The sequence below is a fragment of the Falco punctatus genome (assembly GCF_963210335.1).
Source record: "Falco punctatus genome assembly, chromosome: 10".
Lineage (NCBI taxonomy): Eukaryota > Metazoa > Chordata > Aves > Falconiformes > Falconidae > Falco > Falco punctatus.
This window is the reverse complement of record NC_137590.1, coordinates 20,224,554-20,246,422: the sequence shown is the minus strand read 5'-3', so window position 1 is coordinate 20,246,422 and position 21,869 is coordinate 20,224,554. Positions and strand designations below refer to the sequence as shown.

The following is a 21,869-nucleotide window of genomic DNA, read 5'->3' as shown; positions in this document are numbered from 1 at the left end:
CATTAAAATATTTTTTTACGGTAAGGATGTTGATAGCTTTCAACTCTGCAAATCCTGGGTGAAATGAAAAGAGCTGGAACACGGAACACTGAGGAACAGATTAACTCGCTGCTCACCAACAATGCTCACTGTCAGTAGGAGCTGTGAGAAATAAGGGGATTTTGGTAATAAAGGGGGCCAAATGCCTGCAACAGGGTTTACAGGCTTGGAGCAACAGATGGATAAGAAAAGCATGTTTATGGAGAAAAAAAATCAGCTGGAAAAATGAGTAATTAAAAAAAGAGGTAGAAATGGAAGAAATTTTTTCTAAGAGATATAAAGCCTCAATTATCCTTCACTTGGTTTTCATGAGAAGAGCGAGGAGGGACTGTACACAAAACAAAGGGGGAAGAGAGGCAAATAGAAGTCAGTTCAAATCTCTGACTCGGCAGAAATCAGATAAATGCTACTCTACAGCTTTAATAGCAATAAGAGATTCCTTGGGATTGACAGAATAGGCAGAAGTAGTAGGATGAAATCAGTGTTATATTTATTATGGCTATCAAGAAGAGAAAAAAAACCAAAACAGAACTAGAAGGCTCTACAAGCATGATTTGAATAATAAGAACAGCAGAAATAGTTGGCATGGAACATTTAGCAAATTATACCTAAACTGCAGACAGTCAGCATCTATTTACCCACAGAGAGCATGCCTAACAAATCTCGTACTGCCTCATTGAAGAAGCAGCAATAACAGAAAAGATTTTACAGGGAGGGAATCAGTGGGTATAATTACATGGCCTGCAGAAAACACTTTTGACAGAATAACCAGCTGGAAGTTAAACATGAATAGGGGAGCAACCACAACAATCAAACTTCAGTCAATGCAATGTTACGGTGGAAGAGAAATAGTAAAGAACAGGAATAAATTAAAAGAGATCTTATTTTACAGGACACCAAGGCACTAAAGGGTCTTGAATGATATGGCATATTCTGCACTGTTCCCAGGAAAACACTTAGCAATGTGCATGGATGAGAATCCCAAGAGAGGTGATGTTTTGTGTTTAGCCAGGAATAAGCCATGCCCTCCTCCCCAAACACTTAGAAGTGGGGGGAGAATAAAATTTTAAAAAATTAAAAAAAAAAAGAGATGTTTTGAGCATATGAGGTTTATAGTCTTAAATTTTAAGGCTGAAAGAGACTGTAATGAATTATTCTAACTTTGCATAGAATCTCACCCAGTAATTTCTGGCTGGACAACCACATTCCTAGGAAAAATACTTACTTAAAATACTTCAACAAATTCACTATGTTCATAGGTTAATTGTTCTGATGGTTAATTACTCTCAGTGAATCTTAAATATATCCTGAATTAGTCTGTCTCCAGTTTTCGAACTCTGGTTTTTGTTGTATCTTTGTTTGATTTCAGTGTGCTGTGTAATCCTCTCCCTGGAGGTCTACAGGTTTAATTTAAGTTACCTTATCTTGCAGTAGGTTGAACTTTAGTTTCTCATTATTGATCATGATTTTGAGACTCCAAATAATTCTTGGAATCTTTTTCCCATTCTTCCCAAATTTCTGATTTTTTTTCTCTGAATTGTGTACACTGTGCGTCCACATAAACTAGACACAACTTACTAGTAAATGCCTAATCAGTAGAGAGTGACAAATCTTATTAAGAAAAAATAAAACATCAAAGCAATTGCAGATAACATTTCATCTTGGTATGGACCGTAAAGTCACGTCTCAAGCCCTGAGAATGACTACAATCTGGCTTCTGGTGGAGTTCACCCCGATGCGGTTTCTCCCGATTTTTTACACTTAATCAGAAGAGAATTTGGGGCAACTACACAGTTCTGGTTAAAGAAAGCAAAAGAAAAGAAAAAAAGTGGACAACACAGAAGGTTCAAGAGAGGATAACTAAGACAATAAGCCCTAACGACCCTAAATGATAAGCGAAAGAAGGTTAAACATGCTGTGGAAAAGAAAAGATGAATAGAAGACCTGGCTGATATACAAAATACCTTTAGGGAATAGAAAGGATAAATTTTAATAGACTAGCTATTTAATAGAGGGATATGCAAGCATGATTAATTAATTAACATCTGTATTAGTTAATGAAGATGAAAGCTTTATATTATTGCTGAGCTGTTTTATGAAGAAAAATAAAGGTAGCAGACAGCTTTATACTTTTTAATGCAGAAGTTTAGCAAAATTACTGGAGCGGTCTCCCTAGGCTGTGCAGGCATAGGGGTTGGCATAACACAGGCATGGCAATGGAGGAGGGAAAGGGGACAGAGCTGCTTCAGCAGGGTAAATTTTTTATATAACACAAGAGCTCTTTGTTTGGAGAGTTCATTTTTGCACCTCTGCCTTCAAAATAAGTGTAACTATCTTCCAGTTAACTCAGGTTTGAGACTCTCATTACATAAGGGAGTTAGCTTCTCACTGTTCCTAAGGAAATATAAAATATTCCAACTCTCTAACAGAAAAAAACCTCTGAGGATGATTATTTATTGGAACATATTGCCCACAGAGGTTGTGAAATCTCTGTCCTTGGAGGTTTTTAAGACCTGATTAGACAAAGCCCTGAAATGGCTTCATGTGAATTCAGGCTTGGCCCTGCTCTGAGCAGCAGGTCGGACTGGAGCCCTCCCAAAGCCCTGTCCAATGTGAACAAATCTATGACACCATAACATAAAGGACAATTTTATAACTTAAATAATAGAGAAGCTATGATTCCTGATACATCAATAAGGAAAACTTTAACATAATTTACCAAAATACGATATATTTAAATATTAAAAAGCAGGTAACAAATAATTTAGGATAATTTTGCTGGGAGTAATGTCACACATTGCGGTCTCTGAGATGTTTTAGTGGGTCTTGATAACTATCATAAAGCTTATTGAAGCAAATGTACTTTTCAAGCAAGAGGCTGATTTATATCAAACAGAAGCTATAATCTCCTTAAGGTCTACTCATTTGATTTGGAGAGGTGAAGACTGGTTTTAAACGAATCTCAGTTTAAAAGAAATATTTATAACTTACCTTTCTCCTTTGATTGTGAAATAATTGGTTTCCTTTCAGTCACTGAAACTCAACATATTGCTTATAAAAAAATACTTTTGCTAACCAACTTTTGTGATTAATGGATAGAACTCATTAGATGCTTTATACTGTAAATTAATATATTGCTTTATATTGTAAATATATTATTTAAAATATTATATCTATACTACATTAGATGCTTTATAATGTCACAACATCTACAACTTGTTGCATGTATCCCCTTTTGATATAAATTCGAACTCCTACCCACTTACATTTAGAGTGGAATATTACCACATACGCCTAACAAAAATATAGGGCCCAATTAGATCAATCTCTCCCTCCCTCCCTCCCCAACTAACCCACAGCTGTTTAACCGCCTGTACCTGGTCTGAACAGATTTTGATCTAAATACAAAACTTCTGCCTCCAGGATCACCAATGTAAGTATATGCAAGTCCCTTTAAAATCTTGCACAGAAAGCAAATAGAAATGAAGAAGTCATTTATGTTACAATGCCATTTCCAGCACTAAGAATTGTCACTTTCATCGTCACTGCCAGTGTGACTTGAAATGTTTCATCTAAACTCATATTGAACTCAGGTTGCTGACAGTCCTCCTTGCTCCCTCCTACAAAGTCAGCTTCCCAAATCCCCCTCTTTGTGTGGCTGTACTGCTAGACAAGCCCCCACCTAATTACCCAAGATCGAAGAGGCTTTTTCACCTCAGCTGTCATTGCTGTAACAGCTGATAATACATTTTTTCCTAATGTCTTCTGACAAAGATATGTTGGTAGATCAAACACGCTCCTCACAAAACAGCACAGTTCAGCCATGCACCACTATACAAATTAGCATCCTTTCTCCTGCTAAACATCAGGAATCTTAGTATTACAGTACTCCGCATTTTGAAGCTGTACCTCCGTTGCCAAAGCAGGAGGCTCTGGGAACACAATCTGTACTCCTTTCCACTAAGGGCTCTGCCATTGCAGTGCATGGAAGAGGTCCCTCCCTGGAAAGGGAAAGGACATCATTCTGGCCAGGAAGAAACACTGAATGGTGACAGCAAACGGCATGGGATGCAAAGATATTTCTTGGTCTACCCTCTTGCCTAACTGAGAAGGTTCCCTTCAGGTTTGCAGCCGAGGCCATCCTTTTTCACGGTCAATAAACACTGCTAACAGGTGGCCGATAAATGTTATAGCATGGTTTCACACAGTAGTAACATAAGGATGTGTGTGGACGTGTAGCATCCCTCAGCTCAAACGGACCGGATCCAGCCTTCTGTTCCATCATGCAAGGATCCTTGCCACATGCAACAGCTCTAGTCAAATCAGACTGAGCAAGAGCTCACTTTGCAAGTTTTGCACAGCAAAATGAGTTGCAACGTATCTGAACTGTATGCATCTTCTACATACAGCCCACCGGATTTTGTATCTGGGATCTTTTTCTTACCAATGTGGCACCCACAATTTAAATGATCATACTGATATACAGTCATTAGACAGAAATTGCGTCTGATCTGGTCCATCTTGGCAAGATTGAAGATCAGAAAGCAGGCACCACATTTGCCTCTATCATACTCTCCTGAAAGGAGAAAGTCAAAGCCAAAGTCTTGCAGCAGAGAAAGTCAAAGCCGAAGTATAAACGTATAAAGAATGTAGAAAGGTAAAGGGCCCTTTTTTAACAGGTGAGAAATACAGTAAGAGAAAAGATGCACCCATGCTAACAGTACAACCTGAAACACTTCACAGCATTTCAAAAGCAACCTGTGACTTTGGGGGTTGGGCATAAACAAGTTACATCTTCTCTGAACTATGACTCTCTTTTCAGTCTGGTTTTCTCTGTGGGTGATGCCCAGACACAGATACAAAGCAAGAGACAGCACTTTCAATGTCAAGTAAGATTCAGTTGTAAGACTTTTTTAAAAACACATTCAACCTTTGTAAAACTATTTCTAAATATTTTAAATAATCTAAAATACTGCTAGCTAAAATGTTTAGTCTGACTGAACATAGTAATTAATAGAACCACGATGACATTATGACTGATAGATGGTCTACAGTTGAACAGACTTTAACAGGATACCGCCATAGGAGAGAAAGGCTGCTGCCAGCCATTTAGTTATTTCAGTTCTACTGAGCAAGACACATCCAAGAGCTTTAAATATGATGACAATCCAATTTTAGCTCCCAAAGTAAACGTCTTGGACAGTGAAGTCAACAGAAAACATTTAGCCACTAATTCTGTAGAAGTTTTGTAGTTGTTTGGGGTTTTTTTTTAATCCCTGAGAGTGCAGCAATGACATATAAAAAGAAAAAATGGCTCTGGATTTCTGGAACTAACCCAGGACACCAGGATTCTGACAATGAGCTCCTGCACATTTTTGTTAAAGCTCCTGTGTCTCAGGGAACAGCAATAATCTCTCTAGTAACCAGAACTGTCTTTAAAAGCTACTTTTGTACACGTCAATTTCTGAGTGGAGTACCATTTGATCTAGTGCTTATTTTTAAATGCACTGCAATTTAAATACAAACTCATGCAATAATCTTGACACTACTTTTTTCAGGGCACAGAAGCCTAACAGCAGCAGTACCTTATTGGCTGCCAATACCTGTGCCATGATGTTTTGCTAAGATAGAATACATAAAATCACAATGGAAAAAAATAGAAGATGATGCTGCAACTGCATTGCTTTTGTAATGAAATATTGATTAAAATGTTACTACGGTTGAACTGTATGTATTCAGCTCTATTTGTAAAAGAATTCCATTGCACAGATGCAAGTTCACTGATGAAACAGGGAAGAAAGCTTTTCTCACAGAGAAATGTGATAATTCTTCACAATAAAATTGCTTGCATCTGTTAGGAAGTTGTAAGTCTGGTTTCATAAAACAGAAAACAAATCCTTATTGAATATATAGTCCAGTTGAATTTTGTTGTGTTTTCTCAGGCTACAGTCCTGCTGAAGTCAAATCTCTCTTTGAGGAGACTGTCAAGATTTAGTAGTAGAACTTTTTTTTGTAATGGAAAGAGTAGAAACTTGGCTCATTAGTTACGCCATTTTTGTGTCAGTGTGACATCCGCTGGCAGGTAGCGGAGAGTAAAACCTATCAAGCAAGCAGCTCAAAAACCTGCAGCATCCCAGAGCTCTACGTTTATGTAACCTCCTATTCCAACAAGTTTTACCAACATTTTTGCCCAATGTGAGCCTCAGAGTGGTATATGCCTAGTAAATACTTTTGAGAGAGAAAAAGTTATTAATTAAAAGCAAGCAATAAAGTCAGAGTTGTTTACTACTATTTCTCCAATAATTCTCTTTTTTTAATAAACAGAACTGAAAGCATAACTGGTTAGATAAAGTTTTGCAGCAACAGTAGTGGCTTAACAATTCTCTACCAGATGCTGGTGTGGAAAAAGAGATACAGAGAAACAGTTTCATGGTTAAAACACTTAACTCATCAGTTGTTCCAATGTTTGTTTTCAGATTTGCCAGGGTTTCTTTCTGAGAGCTTGGGCAAGTGAACGAATTACCCTGCATTTGTAAAAGAGAGAAAGTAATTTGTCCCTCTCCAGTAGTTCCCTGTCTCTCTTGAACCAGGGAGCCCAGAACTAGATGCAGCACTCCAGATGCGGCCTCACCAATGCCCTGATGCTGCAGTTCCATGGAACAGGAGGGCAATGCAATAGCATCCTGCCAATGAGAGGGGCAGCCAAATCCCCCTTCATCTCCCACCGCATCGCTTAGCTTTGTGTCAGCCTTGATGGTTGCCAGGACTATCCAAAACACAATTCAACTCACTGACCATTCTGAAAGCTAACTAGTCAAAACAAAACAAGATGCCTTTTATTTTTTTTTTGTTTGTTTGTTTTTGGTCAGGTTAGTGAATCAGATAATGAAAAAAATCACCACAGACTAGGCAAAAGGAAAGGGAGGAGGAAAAGACCATGCGTTTCTCATGGCAGCAAGCCAGCAGATCAGCTTGGATGTCTGTGAAAATGCAACCTGACAAACATATATCTTTAGGATCCCAAAATAATTCTCTAGAGCAATGGTTACTCCAAGTAGCTATAGTTGTAAGCACAGAAAAATAATCTTCTTTTTAATCATTTAAAAATGGTCAGATGAGGGAAATTTAAGTGATACTTTTTTAGCTACTGAAGCAGACAGATGATGCATCCAAGCTCCTAACCCATTTTTCAGAGAAGAACCAGAGGGCTAGACGCAAGCTGGTTTCTCAAGCTGATGCACAGTATTCCACTGTCAGGAATGCCACTTAAATATTAACCAAAAGTCTACATCAGTCTTCCTACTGTGAGCATGCAGAACAGAGGAGAGATTGTACTTCAGCTGACGTTTATTTATCCTGCATGGAATTTGAAGTAAAACTGCAGCTGAATGAGATCATGTGCAATCTGCCATCTGTGTATTCCACCAGGAGTATCATTCTGGATTGTTTTATTTTGGGGGAAAAGTCAGACAAGGATTGTGGCTCCAAGGGTGAAGCATGTACAGACTTAAGGAGGTGATATACTTGTGTTTTAAAGTGCATTTTTGCTATTTTTTGTTGGGGCTTTTTATTTCTGAGACTATCACAGCTGTTTCACAGACTCTCTAAGCATGTCTCTCTGTTTGATGTTTTACATTTTGTAAAAAGAACTTTAACTGTGCTATTCAGATTTTTTTCCCAAATTGATCCCTACTCTTCATAAACTCCCTTTTCAGCCTTTGTACTTTCTTCCAGTTACTCAGTAACATTGGCTGTTGTCTAGGAAACGCATCTTGTGTTCTCCTGAGCATCCCGGCACCGTTAATGAAAGAAATCCCTTTGCATCTCTGGGTCACATCATGTTAATTCAGCAACTCTGTGTGAGAGCCAAGCTACTGATTTAGTGTGCAACCTGCAATGCAAAATGCTCTTTATAAGGCTACCAGAGTGAAAGAGCTACCATAAGGAAACCTTCCTCACAAGGCCTCACAGTGGTTAGCTATACAGGGAATTGCACATATTCAGACAATCACACGTATTCAGAGAATCACATCTCATACTTACCAAGGACAACAGCAAAATATTCAGCAACTGGAATGGCAGTAGGAAAAGGCCTAGAGTAGTGATATTTTCCTCAAGACAAACTCCATATATCCCCTTCAGACTGCTATGTATAAGTCTATATAAGAAATCAGAAGAGGATTTTTGAAGTTTTGTTGTACAAAAAAAATCTTACAAACAAAAAAAAAAAATAAGTCCAGACCTCAGCATTTATTTAATGCTTTTTCACCTTGAAGTGTAGCAAAGCTCTACTCAGTTCATCCAGCCTCTCCACCTTTGAGCAGAGGAATAGGTCAATTCATCCAATAACACAAGTAAGACTAAGCAACAGCAGAAAGCTGGCAGACAGGATTGTTGTCTGGAACTTGAGTGGCACCAATCAGGCAAGTTTAGGCAGACTAGAGCCCATCTTCATTTGTTGTTGTTGTTTTGTTTTGTTTAATTAAATAGAAGTGATGCTTCCAAGGTCAAACTGCCAGGGAAGGATGGTCACTGACAGCTCTATGAGTCGTATTGTCAAATCACGGGGTCCAGTTGATCAAGTTGATCTTTCAGCTTCAGTATTTCACAGAGCAGTGGAGGCTATGACTGGCTGAAATCCTTATCTGGTTTAATTACAGGCTTTGAAGTCCTGTAGGAACATGATTTTCTCTGGGCCAATGAAAAATCAATTAAGAGAGTAAACCTCCAAAATTCACACCCAGCTCAATGACAGTTCTGTAGAAAACTGCTCAATATCAGCATCAGCATCAGTGAAACTATGTATTACTTCGTGGCTAAGAAAGGTTATTTGCTAACAGCCTAGATGGAAGAAGACTGCTATTTAAAAAAAAATTATCTTTAAAAAAAGTGGTCTGATGCCCACTTGACTGAAGGTATTCCCTCAAATACAGATGAACGGCTACAGAACTACTCCCAGCTGTTACTATACTTACAAAGCTGCATGAGAATTGAGACTTTGGTGATATAAAGGTGATATAAAGACTTTAAGAACAGGTAAGACAGGAAGGTATGCAGGCATCCTTGTTAAACTTTTCACTACTGTCACAAGCAAACAAAAATACAAATTAAAAACCATATTGCTGTATATCAAGACCACTCAGCTTCCTATATCGTCTTGGTAGCAATGAGTTGTGATTGCGAATGCCTCATGATCCCTTATTGTAGGATGGGATGTGGGATACTGCATCAAGGAGAAAGGGAGGTACATGCTGGCCATTAGAAAGAGTGGTCTGTGCCAACTGAAAAGGGAAAGATACCCACAGACTGTGCAAAGGCTGAAGATGGGGAGTGTTCATTCTAGCCCACTGGCAAAAAGACAGCAGATGCCTCAAAAATGTGGCAACAGAGAGCAGGAACGGATTTCAAATAACTCCCTTTTGTACAAACACATTATTCGTTGTCTGTACCTTACTGACATCTTCTCCGTGATTTTTTTTAATGATACACCATGCTTTTGGTCTTTTGCTCCAGGGAAAGCAAGCCTGCATTAAGATGATAATAAAAAAAACCCCATAATCCTGGTGATTTATAGTCTCAAACTGAGATGTGTAAATGATCTGCTCTCCTCAGAATATTAAAGCTATTTGCTATTCAAACTCAGATCTGATTTTTGCAGAGGGCCTCTCATATTAATTGAAGGTCAGATCAATATCACTATTTGTAGGGTGTTTGGAATACATGCCAGGAGACATTTCCATATTAAAATTCAATAAGACATTACACCAACAAACTCACTCTTGCCCAAGGTTAAACAGGAAAGAGATATTTCAACCCGTTAATCTCATTCTTCCCCATATTAGCTTGTCATGGTGTTGGGCATGGCTTCCGCCTTTGCAAATTTAATTTGTGTCAAAGCTTGCAATTTTCATTGCTTGCTGTCACTACATTACGATTCTTGTCTTCTTTCTCCCAGTTAAAGAGCAATATGTAATTGGTTTTCACTATACAACACTTGGCAAACTGGTCCCTACCCACGATGCGATGAAGACTCAGCCATGCTGTCACACTTAATACAGTCAATGACTCTGCACCTCTCCCCAGATTTTCTAGCTGAAGATTTGCAACAGCAATCAAGAACTTTACCTAAAACTGATGCAAGCCAAAGAGATGATGATTACAGCAATTGCTAGTTGATGAACTGGGACCCAAATGTTGCCCTTATCTTGATGTTCATTGCAGTCAGACACGGTTTCCCAGCCATCAGTGTCTGGTGAGTGAACAAGCTTGCCTGGCCTGGAAGACAGCCTGGGTGACCTCAGTGGTCTTTTACATTTCTATCAACAAGAAAAGTGCACTGGGAATAGAATCAGAAACGTGAACGCTGTCCACTATAACCCTTAAAATGTGTCAAATTATTTTCCACTTCTCTTGTTGAATATGAATGCACAATCAGGAGGCCCAGGTAATGAGATCTGAAGGTTTGCTTCTTACATAAAATGCTCATCAGTATTTTATGTTATTAACCTTTGCAGTAAAAGATCATCAGGTCCTTTTCCTCTTTCATTAAAAGCTTTTCAGATAGAAAAAAGGGGTCAGTTCATCCCAAGTATTGTGTCCCCAGTGATTTCAAGCAGCTTTCATTATTACATATTTTTTTTCTTCCCTCCCTATTCTTATTCATTCCCTATTCATGCATACATGAGGTAAACCAGATGTCATTTGCTTTTGGAAGCCCACCATCCCCAGTTATAATGGCCAACAATCATTTTGATCAAGGTTAATGATCAGTTTCAGGATTTTCTATTTCCCTTGTATTACCTTGAAACAAGTGGTTGCATATTTTTTGTCTCCAAAATGTTACTGCTTTTTAAAACAGATTTTCTTCTTTAAAAAAAAAAAAAAAGGTGCCTCTGCTTCTAAACTCTCTAAGAATTTAAAGATTCTTAGAATACCCGCAAAGTCCCAATACTGCATTCATTAGTTCCCTAGTTTATAGTTCCAAGAAAATACTATTTCACCAAAGATGCAACAACTAACTTTGAAGCAAAAATGGAGGGAAAGGTCTCCAAAAGAAAGCTTCAAAATGCTGCTTGAATTTTATAGGTGACATCTGTGACAACTGATGACAAGTGTTTTTCACCTTGGATCCTGTATCATTTAACAGGAAAGCATCACTGATGTGAAATGCAGAACTGGAAGGTAATGTTACAGGAGACTGAAGTCTCAGAAATCACTTGCAAGATAGCATTCACATTTAAAAGCTAGATGTCAAATATTCAGTGGACTTAATAAATTATGACCACAGAAGCAACGGCAGCTGTGCTGGTTTATGGAAGCTCATAACCTTCATATGAATGAGTATTTTCCCCTACAAGTTATTCCTATGAAAAGAAGGTATTTCCCCTTGGAAAATGTGTGAGGGGGAATATCTGCTTCCTCCTGCACTGGACAGATTTTCTTCTCTTTAGAAGAAATAACATTTAAATGATGGTGACAGTTTTCTTTGTTAAAGGGAATACGAGAGAAGGGGTTGCTTTGAAGTGACACATTGTTTAACATGTTTCCAGCAAAGTAATTTTGAGAATGTTAATGAAAGCTTATTATTCTACAGCTAACATCAAATTAAAAAGCAGCAACTGTGAAGATTAGCAAAACTTGGAAAATTTTGTAGTACATAGGAGGCAGCTTCTTGAACAGTCTGAAAGCAGCAGGGTTCCGAGATGAACCTCCTAATGCTACACAGGGACAACTTACAGATCTAGAACATCAGTCCAAAAAAATATCAGTCTGCATAATACTCTTATTCTTACTTAAGAGCACTCGTTTAAGTGTTGTATTCAAACATAATGCTTCACACACCCAGAGCTATTTTATGCTATTACTTGTTAAAGAAACTGAGCAGGTAAAAGAATCAGGCCACTTCAACAAGGCTGAGTATCCCAGAAAGAACAGTCCAGAAGCACGTAGTAACTCTGATACGCCTGAACTGCATAGCTGCACAACTGAGCTGCCAAACCTGATTACAAAAGGTGCTGTACAAACACAACTTTTTAATCTAAGAAAAGGGATAACACTGGGGTGGCAAAAAGCAGGGCAACATCTGAGAGAAAACCACCCGAGCTTCCAATTCTGGTCAGGATTCAGAGGCATCAAGGCCTCATAAAAGTTTTACAAAAGCATTTAGAGGGATTGAAGTTGTAACGATGTTTATAGGGAGCTGCTCAACGGCGGGGGAGGGGGGGGGGGGGGGGAGAAAAAAAAAAGCAACAGTGTGCTTGATTTGAAAGAGATGCTGATCAGAAGCATAAATCAACCATTTGATAGGGGGAAAGGGAAACAGATTAAAGTGATGAGAGAGGCTTGAATGTGAAGACACACATTTCTTGGATAAAGGAAGGAGGTAAAATAACCAAAGACACAGGCTAGAAAAACAATCTTTTAGGGAGCATATTTTGAAAAGATACAAGACTGCATTAGTAAAGGTCAAATGAAAGGATGTGGCATTAACCAAAACATACGTTGAGAATTTTAAGAATTTTACCTTGCAAATATACTGGGGGGGGGGGGGGGGGGGGAATCATACCTTCAAAAAACAAAGATACAACATCTGCAACTGAACATGGCTCACTGCTGAAGTTGGAGAAGGCTCTGCCCAAACAATCCAAATGTAGCTGAGGATTCTACTTTGGGGACAGGAGTAGATCCCTGCCCTTTACCTTCTGCATCTCACTGGACAGCTTTGGCCAGCAGGAAAAAGCACACTCTTGATGCAGAACACTTTACATCTTCCTAACTAGAAAAACTGTTGAAGAACAGTTATTACCATTGGTATTTCTGTTGCAAGACGCTATTTCCAAGACAATCACAAACTCTGGCCAATGCAACCCACTTCCTTTGCCTCATACCAGTTTGTGCGCAGGGAGGATATGACACACTCTTGGCCCATACGGAGCAACGTGTGTTTCCTTTCACTTTGGCAATTTATAACAGTAACTTTTACTTTCTGCTCTGAAGACACACATATTTTAATGATTTAAGGTAACTTCTAGTTAGATGATCTTGACACACTTACCTTGGAGTAAAATAGTGATGTAAATTCTCTTGGCAATACTCTACCTGCTCTTTAGAAAAATGTGAATAAATCAGTCATGTACTGGATAAAGTAGATTGCCTACAGCCATACAAAGAGTTATTTGTAGCCCTTGATTTGCTGTCATACATTTCTGAGAAGATAAGTGTTCTACCTTTGGAGTATCTCATCCACAAGCTGATGTTATTTACAGAAACAACAGAATCTATTGAAAATACAAATAGCTGTTAGTTGAATGTCTCATTGTAGAAGACAATCTTTCTTCTATCAAGTTTATCTGCTCTTAAGATTAAAAATTTCTGGACTAACTAGACCCACTAGACAACTAGACCCACAAGGTCTGCTTGATATGATACAGTAAAACCATGATTTATCATGAAACTCAAGATACATTAGTTCAGTGGGGAGGTGTCTTCTAAGTCTGAACTTTCAGAGCTGAAAGAATTTCGGTTTGCTGTTTTTTAAAGAAGGTATTTATAGCCTATATGGCTGTAGGGATGAAAACCTGAGTGAATATTAAGCATGAAAAATCTACTAATTAGAAAACTGAAATGCAAAGCTGTTCTCCAGAACCAGATGTGGGCCGATGGCCAGATCTGACCAGAGGGAACAGGTTTCCCAGAGAAGTTGTGGATGTCACCTCCCTGGAAATGTTCAAGGTGAGGCTGGATGGGGCTTGCAGCAACCTGGTCTGGTGGAAGGTGTCCCTGCCCCTGGCAGGGGGGTTGGAACTAGACGGTCTTTAAGGTCTCTTCCAACCCAAGCCATTCTATGATCCTATGAATGTTTAGCACTGGTGGCACTGTTGATATTACACAGATATCACCTGTAGAAGCTCTTTCAAATTTAGGATGCTTATTATCAGTCCACATAAGATTGCACAGTAAGGCAGGCACAGGTATGACCGAGTATAAACATTAACACCTCCATGGGTTTAAAGATAATCTTAAAGTGAAATGGTAGCCAAGGAGTAGTTGGGAACACCAGGTGAGTGTTTAGAGAAAACCACAAACTATTTTCTTGGCTATGAGTATTTCCTACGCTTAGTTCCAGCCACTACAGTGTTCTGCACAACCACATACAGAAAAGCAGAACTTGCATGGTGTCTATGGCAATTTCCTCTCAGAGAAGCAGGGATTTGCCAAATCACACAAACAGCTTAATAGTTTTACTTATTTTTATCTGTATTTGCTCTTAGCACATAATTAATTCTATTTTCAAAATGCATGTTAATTTTGAATAAGGTTCCACATGCAGATTGTTAGGGAGGTATTCAGAGCATAATCATGCTCTTCCACACTGAAAAAAAAAGTCAGCTGTGGGATGAGGATTCATATTCTAACACTGAGCCCCAGCTGTGCCAGGAGCTACAGATGCCAACCAAGGACTGAAGATAATTTTGTTGTGGAGAATGAGAGGAGACCTGGGGAAGGGAGGGAAGAAGAGAAGCCCAAAGAACTTATTCAATTATATGCAAATGCTGTAAACATGTACCTCCCTTGCCATCTAACAAAAAAAAACCCAAAAAAACCACAACAACCCGCTCTTTTAAACATTTTCCTTTTTTTCCCTGATTAACAAGCTGTGAATATATACTAAAAGGATATATTAGAAAAAATAAAATTGAAAACCTGAAGAAGATCCATCATTTTTAATACTGAAACAAGGACAAGTAGATTATTAGCAAAGTGAATAGAATTTTGCTTTGATACTACAGGGGACTGCAGACATAACTCAGGTCCAGAGATCTGAGTACCTAGGTTTATCCTCTTGAACATCAAACCTACAAAAAGTCAAGATTAAAATGTAAGTTATGTTGCTTAGGCAGGCAATAAGGTCATTAAACGGTGCTATTCCTATATGTAAGTTAATTTATTATCAAGTTGATTTATTATAAACTTTAGCAGTGAGCAATCATAGAAGTTGAGACCAAGATAATAAAGCAAAATCCACTCAGAGGCTGAAAAAATTGTCATGATTTACATTTGCTTAAGAAGACGTGGATACTGGCAATTTGAACTGACTGCTGTTCAAAAGTGGCAATGAAGGGTAAAATAAATCTCTTTTACTTATTAGGTAGTGCCAGCTACAGCAGACCTTTGAAAAATCCTTCTCTTACAGGTCTTTCAGCTTTTACCATTAAGAGATTGCTTGCATAAGGAAATGTGATCACCCTGAGCTGGAACAGTAGTAAGCAGTAGTAAGAAGATTCTTTAAAATATCCCCTAGATGTATTTTCAGAAGCCTGTAAATCTAACTTACATCTTTCCCCCATCTTTGGAAAGAGGTTGTTCTATTTACTGGCAAGAACTTGACAGGTCTGATTTAAATCATGAAATGCACATCAAGGCTGACATCACATCAATTCAAAGTCTACAGCATCCAGAATTACACGGAACACTCCTGGTATCTGAAACAGTAAAACCTTCATAGCTGACTCTCACCTTCATACAGAACATTATGAAAATTTGTCATCCAGGAAGATATTTAAGTTGGTGTTTTGGTATTTTTTAAGTAGAAACTGTGAAACTAATCTGTTCTCATTTTAAAATTGCTTAGCTAAAAAACTCAGAGGGAATGAAATCTTTTTCATAATAAAATTAGAATATAAACGAGTAATTATTATTTTATCTTTAACAGATAAATTAGCCACTATGAAATCAATGTAAATCACAGCAGCCTTTACATGGATAATTACACTTTTATTGATCCATTAAACCCCGAGTATTTAAAAAACATATTCAAAAGGTTATTATTTACTCTGCAATCATTAGCTTGGCTTAGCATAGCACACATATAGCAGAAGTAAATGAAACATCAGTTAACTGCTTAGGAAGATGAAGAAAGCAATAATACATCCAATAAATTAACCTGCTGTTACATGTAAGTTCAGAAGTACTGCAGCTTGTTGAAGCTCCTTACTGGTGGGGAGCACTCGTCACAGGGAGACAACAGTGTCCTGCCAAACAACTGCAGGAGACCAAGGAAAAGACACCTGTACAAGCTCCACTGAAACAACTGGCACCTATGTGCATATCAGTACCCACATAAATCCTCTGTATCGTCAGTAAAATAAACCCCCTTAGAAGAATCCTGTGTACCATTTAACTGCACAAAAGAAGCCTTCTCTGATACTTAAATCTTGCCTTATGTTTGAGTTTGAAAGAATCACATACGTGCACACTTCAGGCCTGCCATCAATAGCACAGACTAACACACGGCAGCACTGTGTGCCACCTCCTGGAAGGCAGTGCAACACAAACACAGCAGAGAGGGAGGTCTATAAAAGTGTGTAGTATAACTACTGTTAATAATCCTGGAAAACACCCATCACTGAAATATTAGTCTCATTTTAGCATCAAAAATTAGAAGTAATTTTCTAATTCAAATGACATCCATACAGTGTGGTTTTTTTAACATGTGGAAGAAAGCCAAACCACCCTCAGAGGTGAATGAAGGCAGGTGATGTGGAGAGAAACAGCACTACTTATCACTGACGGTACGCGATGGAAGTATTCAAAAGCACTTGCGATGGACAATAGAGGGGCCAGCTTCCTCATATTCATCTCTACTGATCCACATTTGCTGAAAAGTGGACAGAGATGCCAATATTGAACCCCCAATCCAGACAGAGTATTTACGTTCTGGTGGTGCAATCATCTAGAAGAGAAGTGCAATCTCTTGTAAATAAAGTGACAACCAGATAACACAGTAAACATCTCTTTGGATGACGTAACTAAGTTAAAGTCTTTACATCATAGAAATACAACTCCAGTGAAGTCAAGCACCTAAGAGGTAGGACAGCTGCCATATTTTGTCCTCCCCCTCAAGTCAATAGAGATGCTGTAACGTTACTATGAGCAGACAAATACGGCAGCTCATGAGATACCTGCAAATGGCCCGTAACACAGCTACCAAACCAACTATAAACATACCTGAAAGAAAATTAAAGTTTTGAAATATTAACCTAATGTGGTTGTAAATAAACACCACTGGGACAACACTGTATAGAACGGTCTGAACGTGTGTTTCTTTAATGATAAAGGAATACTTTTAGGTAAAAAAACCCCAAACCCATAATGTTGAGATAGACTAGCGTTGTGTATCTAGCTATGCACTAGATGTAGAGCTAGAAGACCTCCTGCTGATTCACCCCTTAGCCACGAATTGTTAAAATACACTGGATGTTCCCCTGCTTCTGCGTGCTCCTGTTTCCATTCCTGTCATGCCTGTTTAGTGTGTATGTCTGCTGTCTGATGAAAAGGGCCTCTCTAGTTCACTACACATTGTCTTGAAAGGGTCCTTTCAAGTAGCTAACAAGCTGCAGACTTTGTGTGCTGCTTGGATTTTGGATTTATTCTTTCACCCTTTTCATTAATGACTTTCACTCATAGCTAAGCCTTGAAGCCTATAGTATTTCCAGTGACTTGCCAAGTTGTTCATGCCCCCTTCAGTATTTATAGCTCCATCTTCTCTAAGCTCCTCCCTACCTCTCTTGTTGCTCTGTGGTGTCTTTCAAGTAGCCCTTTTCTCCCTCACAGCCCTATTTCACTGGGAATCCAACAGGACTCTCTTCCTTAACTGTTGTTTCACATTTTCTCAAAATAACCTCATCAACTCCCATGGCTTCAGCAACCATTTTTATTCCAGTACCTCTCAAATCACTCCTGTAATTCTGCTTTGGCTGATAGGAGAAAAAGAGGTATTAATTAAGCAGGCTGTACAAGGCTCTCCTAACATGGCAACATGGGATACAGGACCTGGACATTCTCTTACGGACATTTTGATTTGTTTATAACATCCAACTTTCCAAAAAAGCTTCTTTTCTAAGTGTAGGTGTTCAAAATTACCTTAATCTTCATAGTACTTGGAGCCAAAGCTGTAATCTCTTTCTGCATACGATCACCAATCCCAGGATACATCGTGGTTCCTCCAGAGAGGACGTTATTAGCATAGAGATCCTTGCGGATGTCGATATCGCATTTCATAATACTGCTGTAAGTGGTTTCATGGATACCTGCAGATTCCATCCCTGAGCAAAAGAAGTTTCAACATGTTATTTTTCTTTGTCCCCTTCTTTTCTTACTGTTAAAGTGAAAGGAAGGCTCACTAGTCCAAGTTGCCTCCCTTAAGAAAACTCCAGGAAAAAAAAAAGCTAAGTGATGCTTAGGAGAGGAAGGACAAAGACAGGACATACTTCTCACCTTCTTTGTAATCTCAGCATGGTAATTATACAAGCAAAATACACTTGGGAGGAAGAAAGATCCCTATTATGATTTCATACTGGGTTTTATACTTCCTCAAGTAAAAAAAAAAGTTAACATTATTCAAGGAAATATTTAAAATGAGGTATTACTGCATTAGTTTGCCATTTTTATAACATTTTATGATGCTGTTAGCTAGAAATAAAAGCCCACTTGGCACTTCAGTGAGCTACCTTGCTTTTAAGGTGTTAGTTTAATTTGAATGCCAGTACAGTGAAGTTAACTTATGGTACCATCATTTGCTAAAGAAAAGGAACACACCAGATACAGTCCTGGGGACACAGTTTGAACTTTAACTACTAAACTTTTTGACTAGCTTACGACACACATTTTGACTAAGATCTGTGATCCAGGAAATCCTGATTTCCATCACTTTGTTTCTGATACTGACCATTGCCGAGCACCACTTCTGACCCCTGATGTGCTGCTGACAGCCAAATTCCTCTGTCCTGCTGATGTTCAAATACAGAACTTGGAACTATAGTAATGCTTGAAGAGTTTCCTTTCTGCATACAAACATAGCTAGCTGTACCATTTAGTTTAATGGAAATTGTGCCAAACTGCCTGCAGCCATTTTGCTCAGTTCTCAAGTGTGGAATTTAAGTGAGAAGTGGGAAATTTGTGAGGGTAGCGTGAGTTACCACATAAACTGTCAGCCACCCACCGAATAGAATAGAAATTGTAACACTACAGATAAAACTACCGGAAAATAATCTACAATTTGATTTTGTATGAAGAAATTACAGATTAATAAAATAAAAAGATAAATGGAAGCAGTATTCAGATTAAAAAAACTACATAAGCAGCACTGTGCAGCTATGTATCAGCCAGTCAAGATAAAAAGCATGATCTTCTGAGAGTACTCTAAACCGTCATCTTAGAAACTATACTGCATTTACAAGAGATTGAAACTATCTTAGAAATCAGATATTTCTAAACTGAGAGCATCTTTTTGTCCAGCAGTAGCAGCAGAGTCCATAGCTTCCAAACAACTGATTTAAGTCATGAGAAGCTGCACATTTCTAAGGTCATTTGAGAATAAATACCTCAGCTCCTACAGCTGAATGTTGTCCATGCTTCCTAAAAAAATAATTTCATTCTCTGTCAAGTCTCTAGAAAGAAAGTCCTGTCCCACCTATGAAGGATGGCTGGAAGAGAGTTTCTGGGCATCGGAACCGTTCATTCCCAATGGTGATGACTTGTCCATCAGGAAGCTCATAGCTCTTTTCAATAGAGGAGGAGGAAGCAGCAGTTGCCATTTCATTTTCAAAATCCAGTGCCACGTAACAAAGCTTCTCCTTGACGTCTCTCACAATCTCCCGTTCCGCTGCAGACAGCCAGCAAGATTTTAATTAACATACAGTACAACAACCAGGACACAGATTTTCTCATGCATGTTTCCCTGAGTTCATGATGGCCATACAGTTCATCGGATTCTGACCTCCCTGTTGTCTCAGCCACATTCTGTTCCCTTTGCACTGCCAAATTACCTCATTACCAATGCATTACCTCATCAGCAAATAAAAGATATATTGTACTATGGAATACCATAAAGATTAATGTTTACACATATGATGTAAACCTTGAGGTTCATCCCTTACGAGCTACCAACTTTGTTCCTTTGTCTGTGGAACATGTATGATCAAACACAACAACCAGTTATATTTGTCAGTGACTCTGGATTTCCTAATAAGGTGGCATCCTCGTCCCTGATGCTCAACATATATGCTGAAAGCCAAAGTCAGGAGGATCCCATTAGCTGACATGAACCATTTTTCCTGGGCCAGCCTAGTGATAGGGATTTTGATGCATCTCGCCAGGTACATGCTCCCTGCATGATAAGACAACTAACAGAGCAAACATATGCAAAGTGCATCCAAAGCACAGCTCATTACCAGTGGTGACAAAAGAGTAGCCTCTCTCTGTCAGAATTTTCATGAGATAGTCAGTCAGGTCTCTGCCTGCCAGATCGAGTCTCATGATGGCATGAGGCAAGGCATAGCCCTCATAGATAGGCACATTGTGTGTGACACCATCCCCAGAATCCAAAACTATTCCTGGAAAGGGAAAGAAAAGGAGAAGCTGGTCATTTCCCACTGATACAGGGCCTCCACACACTCCATACTCTTGACTGAAGCATGCAACAACAAAGATGTTCACATGACTATTGCTTCTGTCATTTCTGTAACTAAAGAGATGTTCACGTGAGACAAAATCATTAGCAGCAACTGCATTTGGGGGGGGACGAGACGGGACACAACATTCAGCAGTTTGATTGTACTGTTCTTGCTGAACAGATGCTAGCAATGATGATCTTACATGTATGCAGAGGCTTTCATTACAGCCAACCCCTAGCACTTTAGAAATATAAAATAACGTGCAAACTGTAAATAAAAATCTATCTATGAAACTAAAAGTTTGAATCTGCCATTAAAATAAACCATCCCACCAGGGAAAATATAACAGTGATTTGTCTGTGCATAGCCATGTCATTCCTGGATAGGAAATGAATACATGTTTTCCACTCAAAATGAATAAGGCATTTTTGATACCAAACATGCATACAAATAGTCACATTTTAAACATAAACCAAGTATTTATGATAATTATAATTTCTGTAAGCTAGCAATGTTTTTATACAAAATTATATTGTGGCATCAGGCTACAAAGACAGACGGTATTTTAATTTTTCTCAAAGTATATGAAGACTGAAGAGTTGCTAAGAAGTAATTTACCATCTTAATGCTTGATCAGACTCTAAATGGCAATAAGAGACCTCCATGCCAATTCTAATTAATGATCGCTTAACAGCAGACATCATTATCTGACTGAAATCTGAAAACTTTTAAGTGAAATATTTCATCCAGCTAGTGAAAGGGGTGGTTTTTTTCCTACTGGGAATGGAGCTTAATGATAGAGGTAGGTCTAAAGGAAGAAGGAACTGCGAGTTTGGAGCAATCTAGTGAAGATACTGCCTCTTCTCTATGCTGTGCAATTAAGGGCAGTATCAAACTGTAAAGCCTTTCCACTGTTCAGATAGTTGAGCTGTAGCCGCTTGAGTTTTTGAAGCACAAAGTTATAGCTGCCATGAAGTTGAAAAAACTGAAGAGGTACTTGCACAGCATGGTGGGAAGTATTCAGTCTCCATATGGCTATCAGTTCTTCTCAATACACAGCTGGTGCACCATAATCAACATATCTCTGTGTGTGTGCACGTACCTCCACGAGAGAAGGACAGGTGGAAAATACCACTCCCAGAAAAGACTCACCAGTCGTTCTTCCAGATGCATACAGAGACAGCACTGCCTGAATTGCTACATACATTGCTGGCACATTGAACGTCTCAAACATAATCTAGAATGAAGAATTTGAAAACCTTTAGGATCTATACTTTAAAAGTATCTAAAGAGACAGTTTTGTTTTGTTTTTTCACAAATACTGGTTCTTCTGGGAACAGCACATGATGCTTTCTTTAGAATTTCATTAAAAAAAAC

At 38.6% G+C, this 21,869-nt stretch overlaps 1 protein-coding gene across 1 annotated transcript in view; it reads right to left on the bottom strand.

Annotated features, from left to right (window-relative positions):
* Positions 1 to 21,869, bottom strand: part of LOC308070632 (actin, alpha skeletal muscle B-like) — an 88,881-nt gene that overhangs the window by 54,161 nt on the left and 12,851 nt on the right. Inside the window, exons 6-10 of the mRNA XM_080404915.1 lie at positions 21,645 to 21,729; positions 20,271 to 20,432; positions 19,511 to 19,702; positions 17,962 to 18,143; positions 8,083 to 16,771 (exon numbers count right to left, since the gene is read on the bottom strand). Of these exons, the coding sequence (XP_080261041.1) occupies positions 16,628 to 16,771; positions 17,962 to 18,143; positions 19,511 to 19,702; positions 20,271 to 20,432; positions 21,645 to 21,729 (765 nt within the window). The 3' untranslated portion in view covers positions 8,083 to 16,627. The remainder of the gene's footprint in view (positions 1 to 8,082; positions 16,772 to 17,961; positions 18,144 to 19,510; positions 19,703 to 20,270; positions 20,433 to 21,644; positions 21,730 to 21,869) is intronic.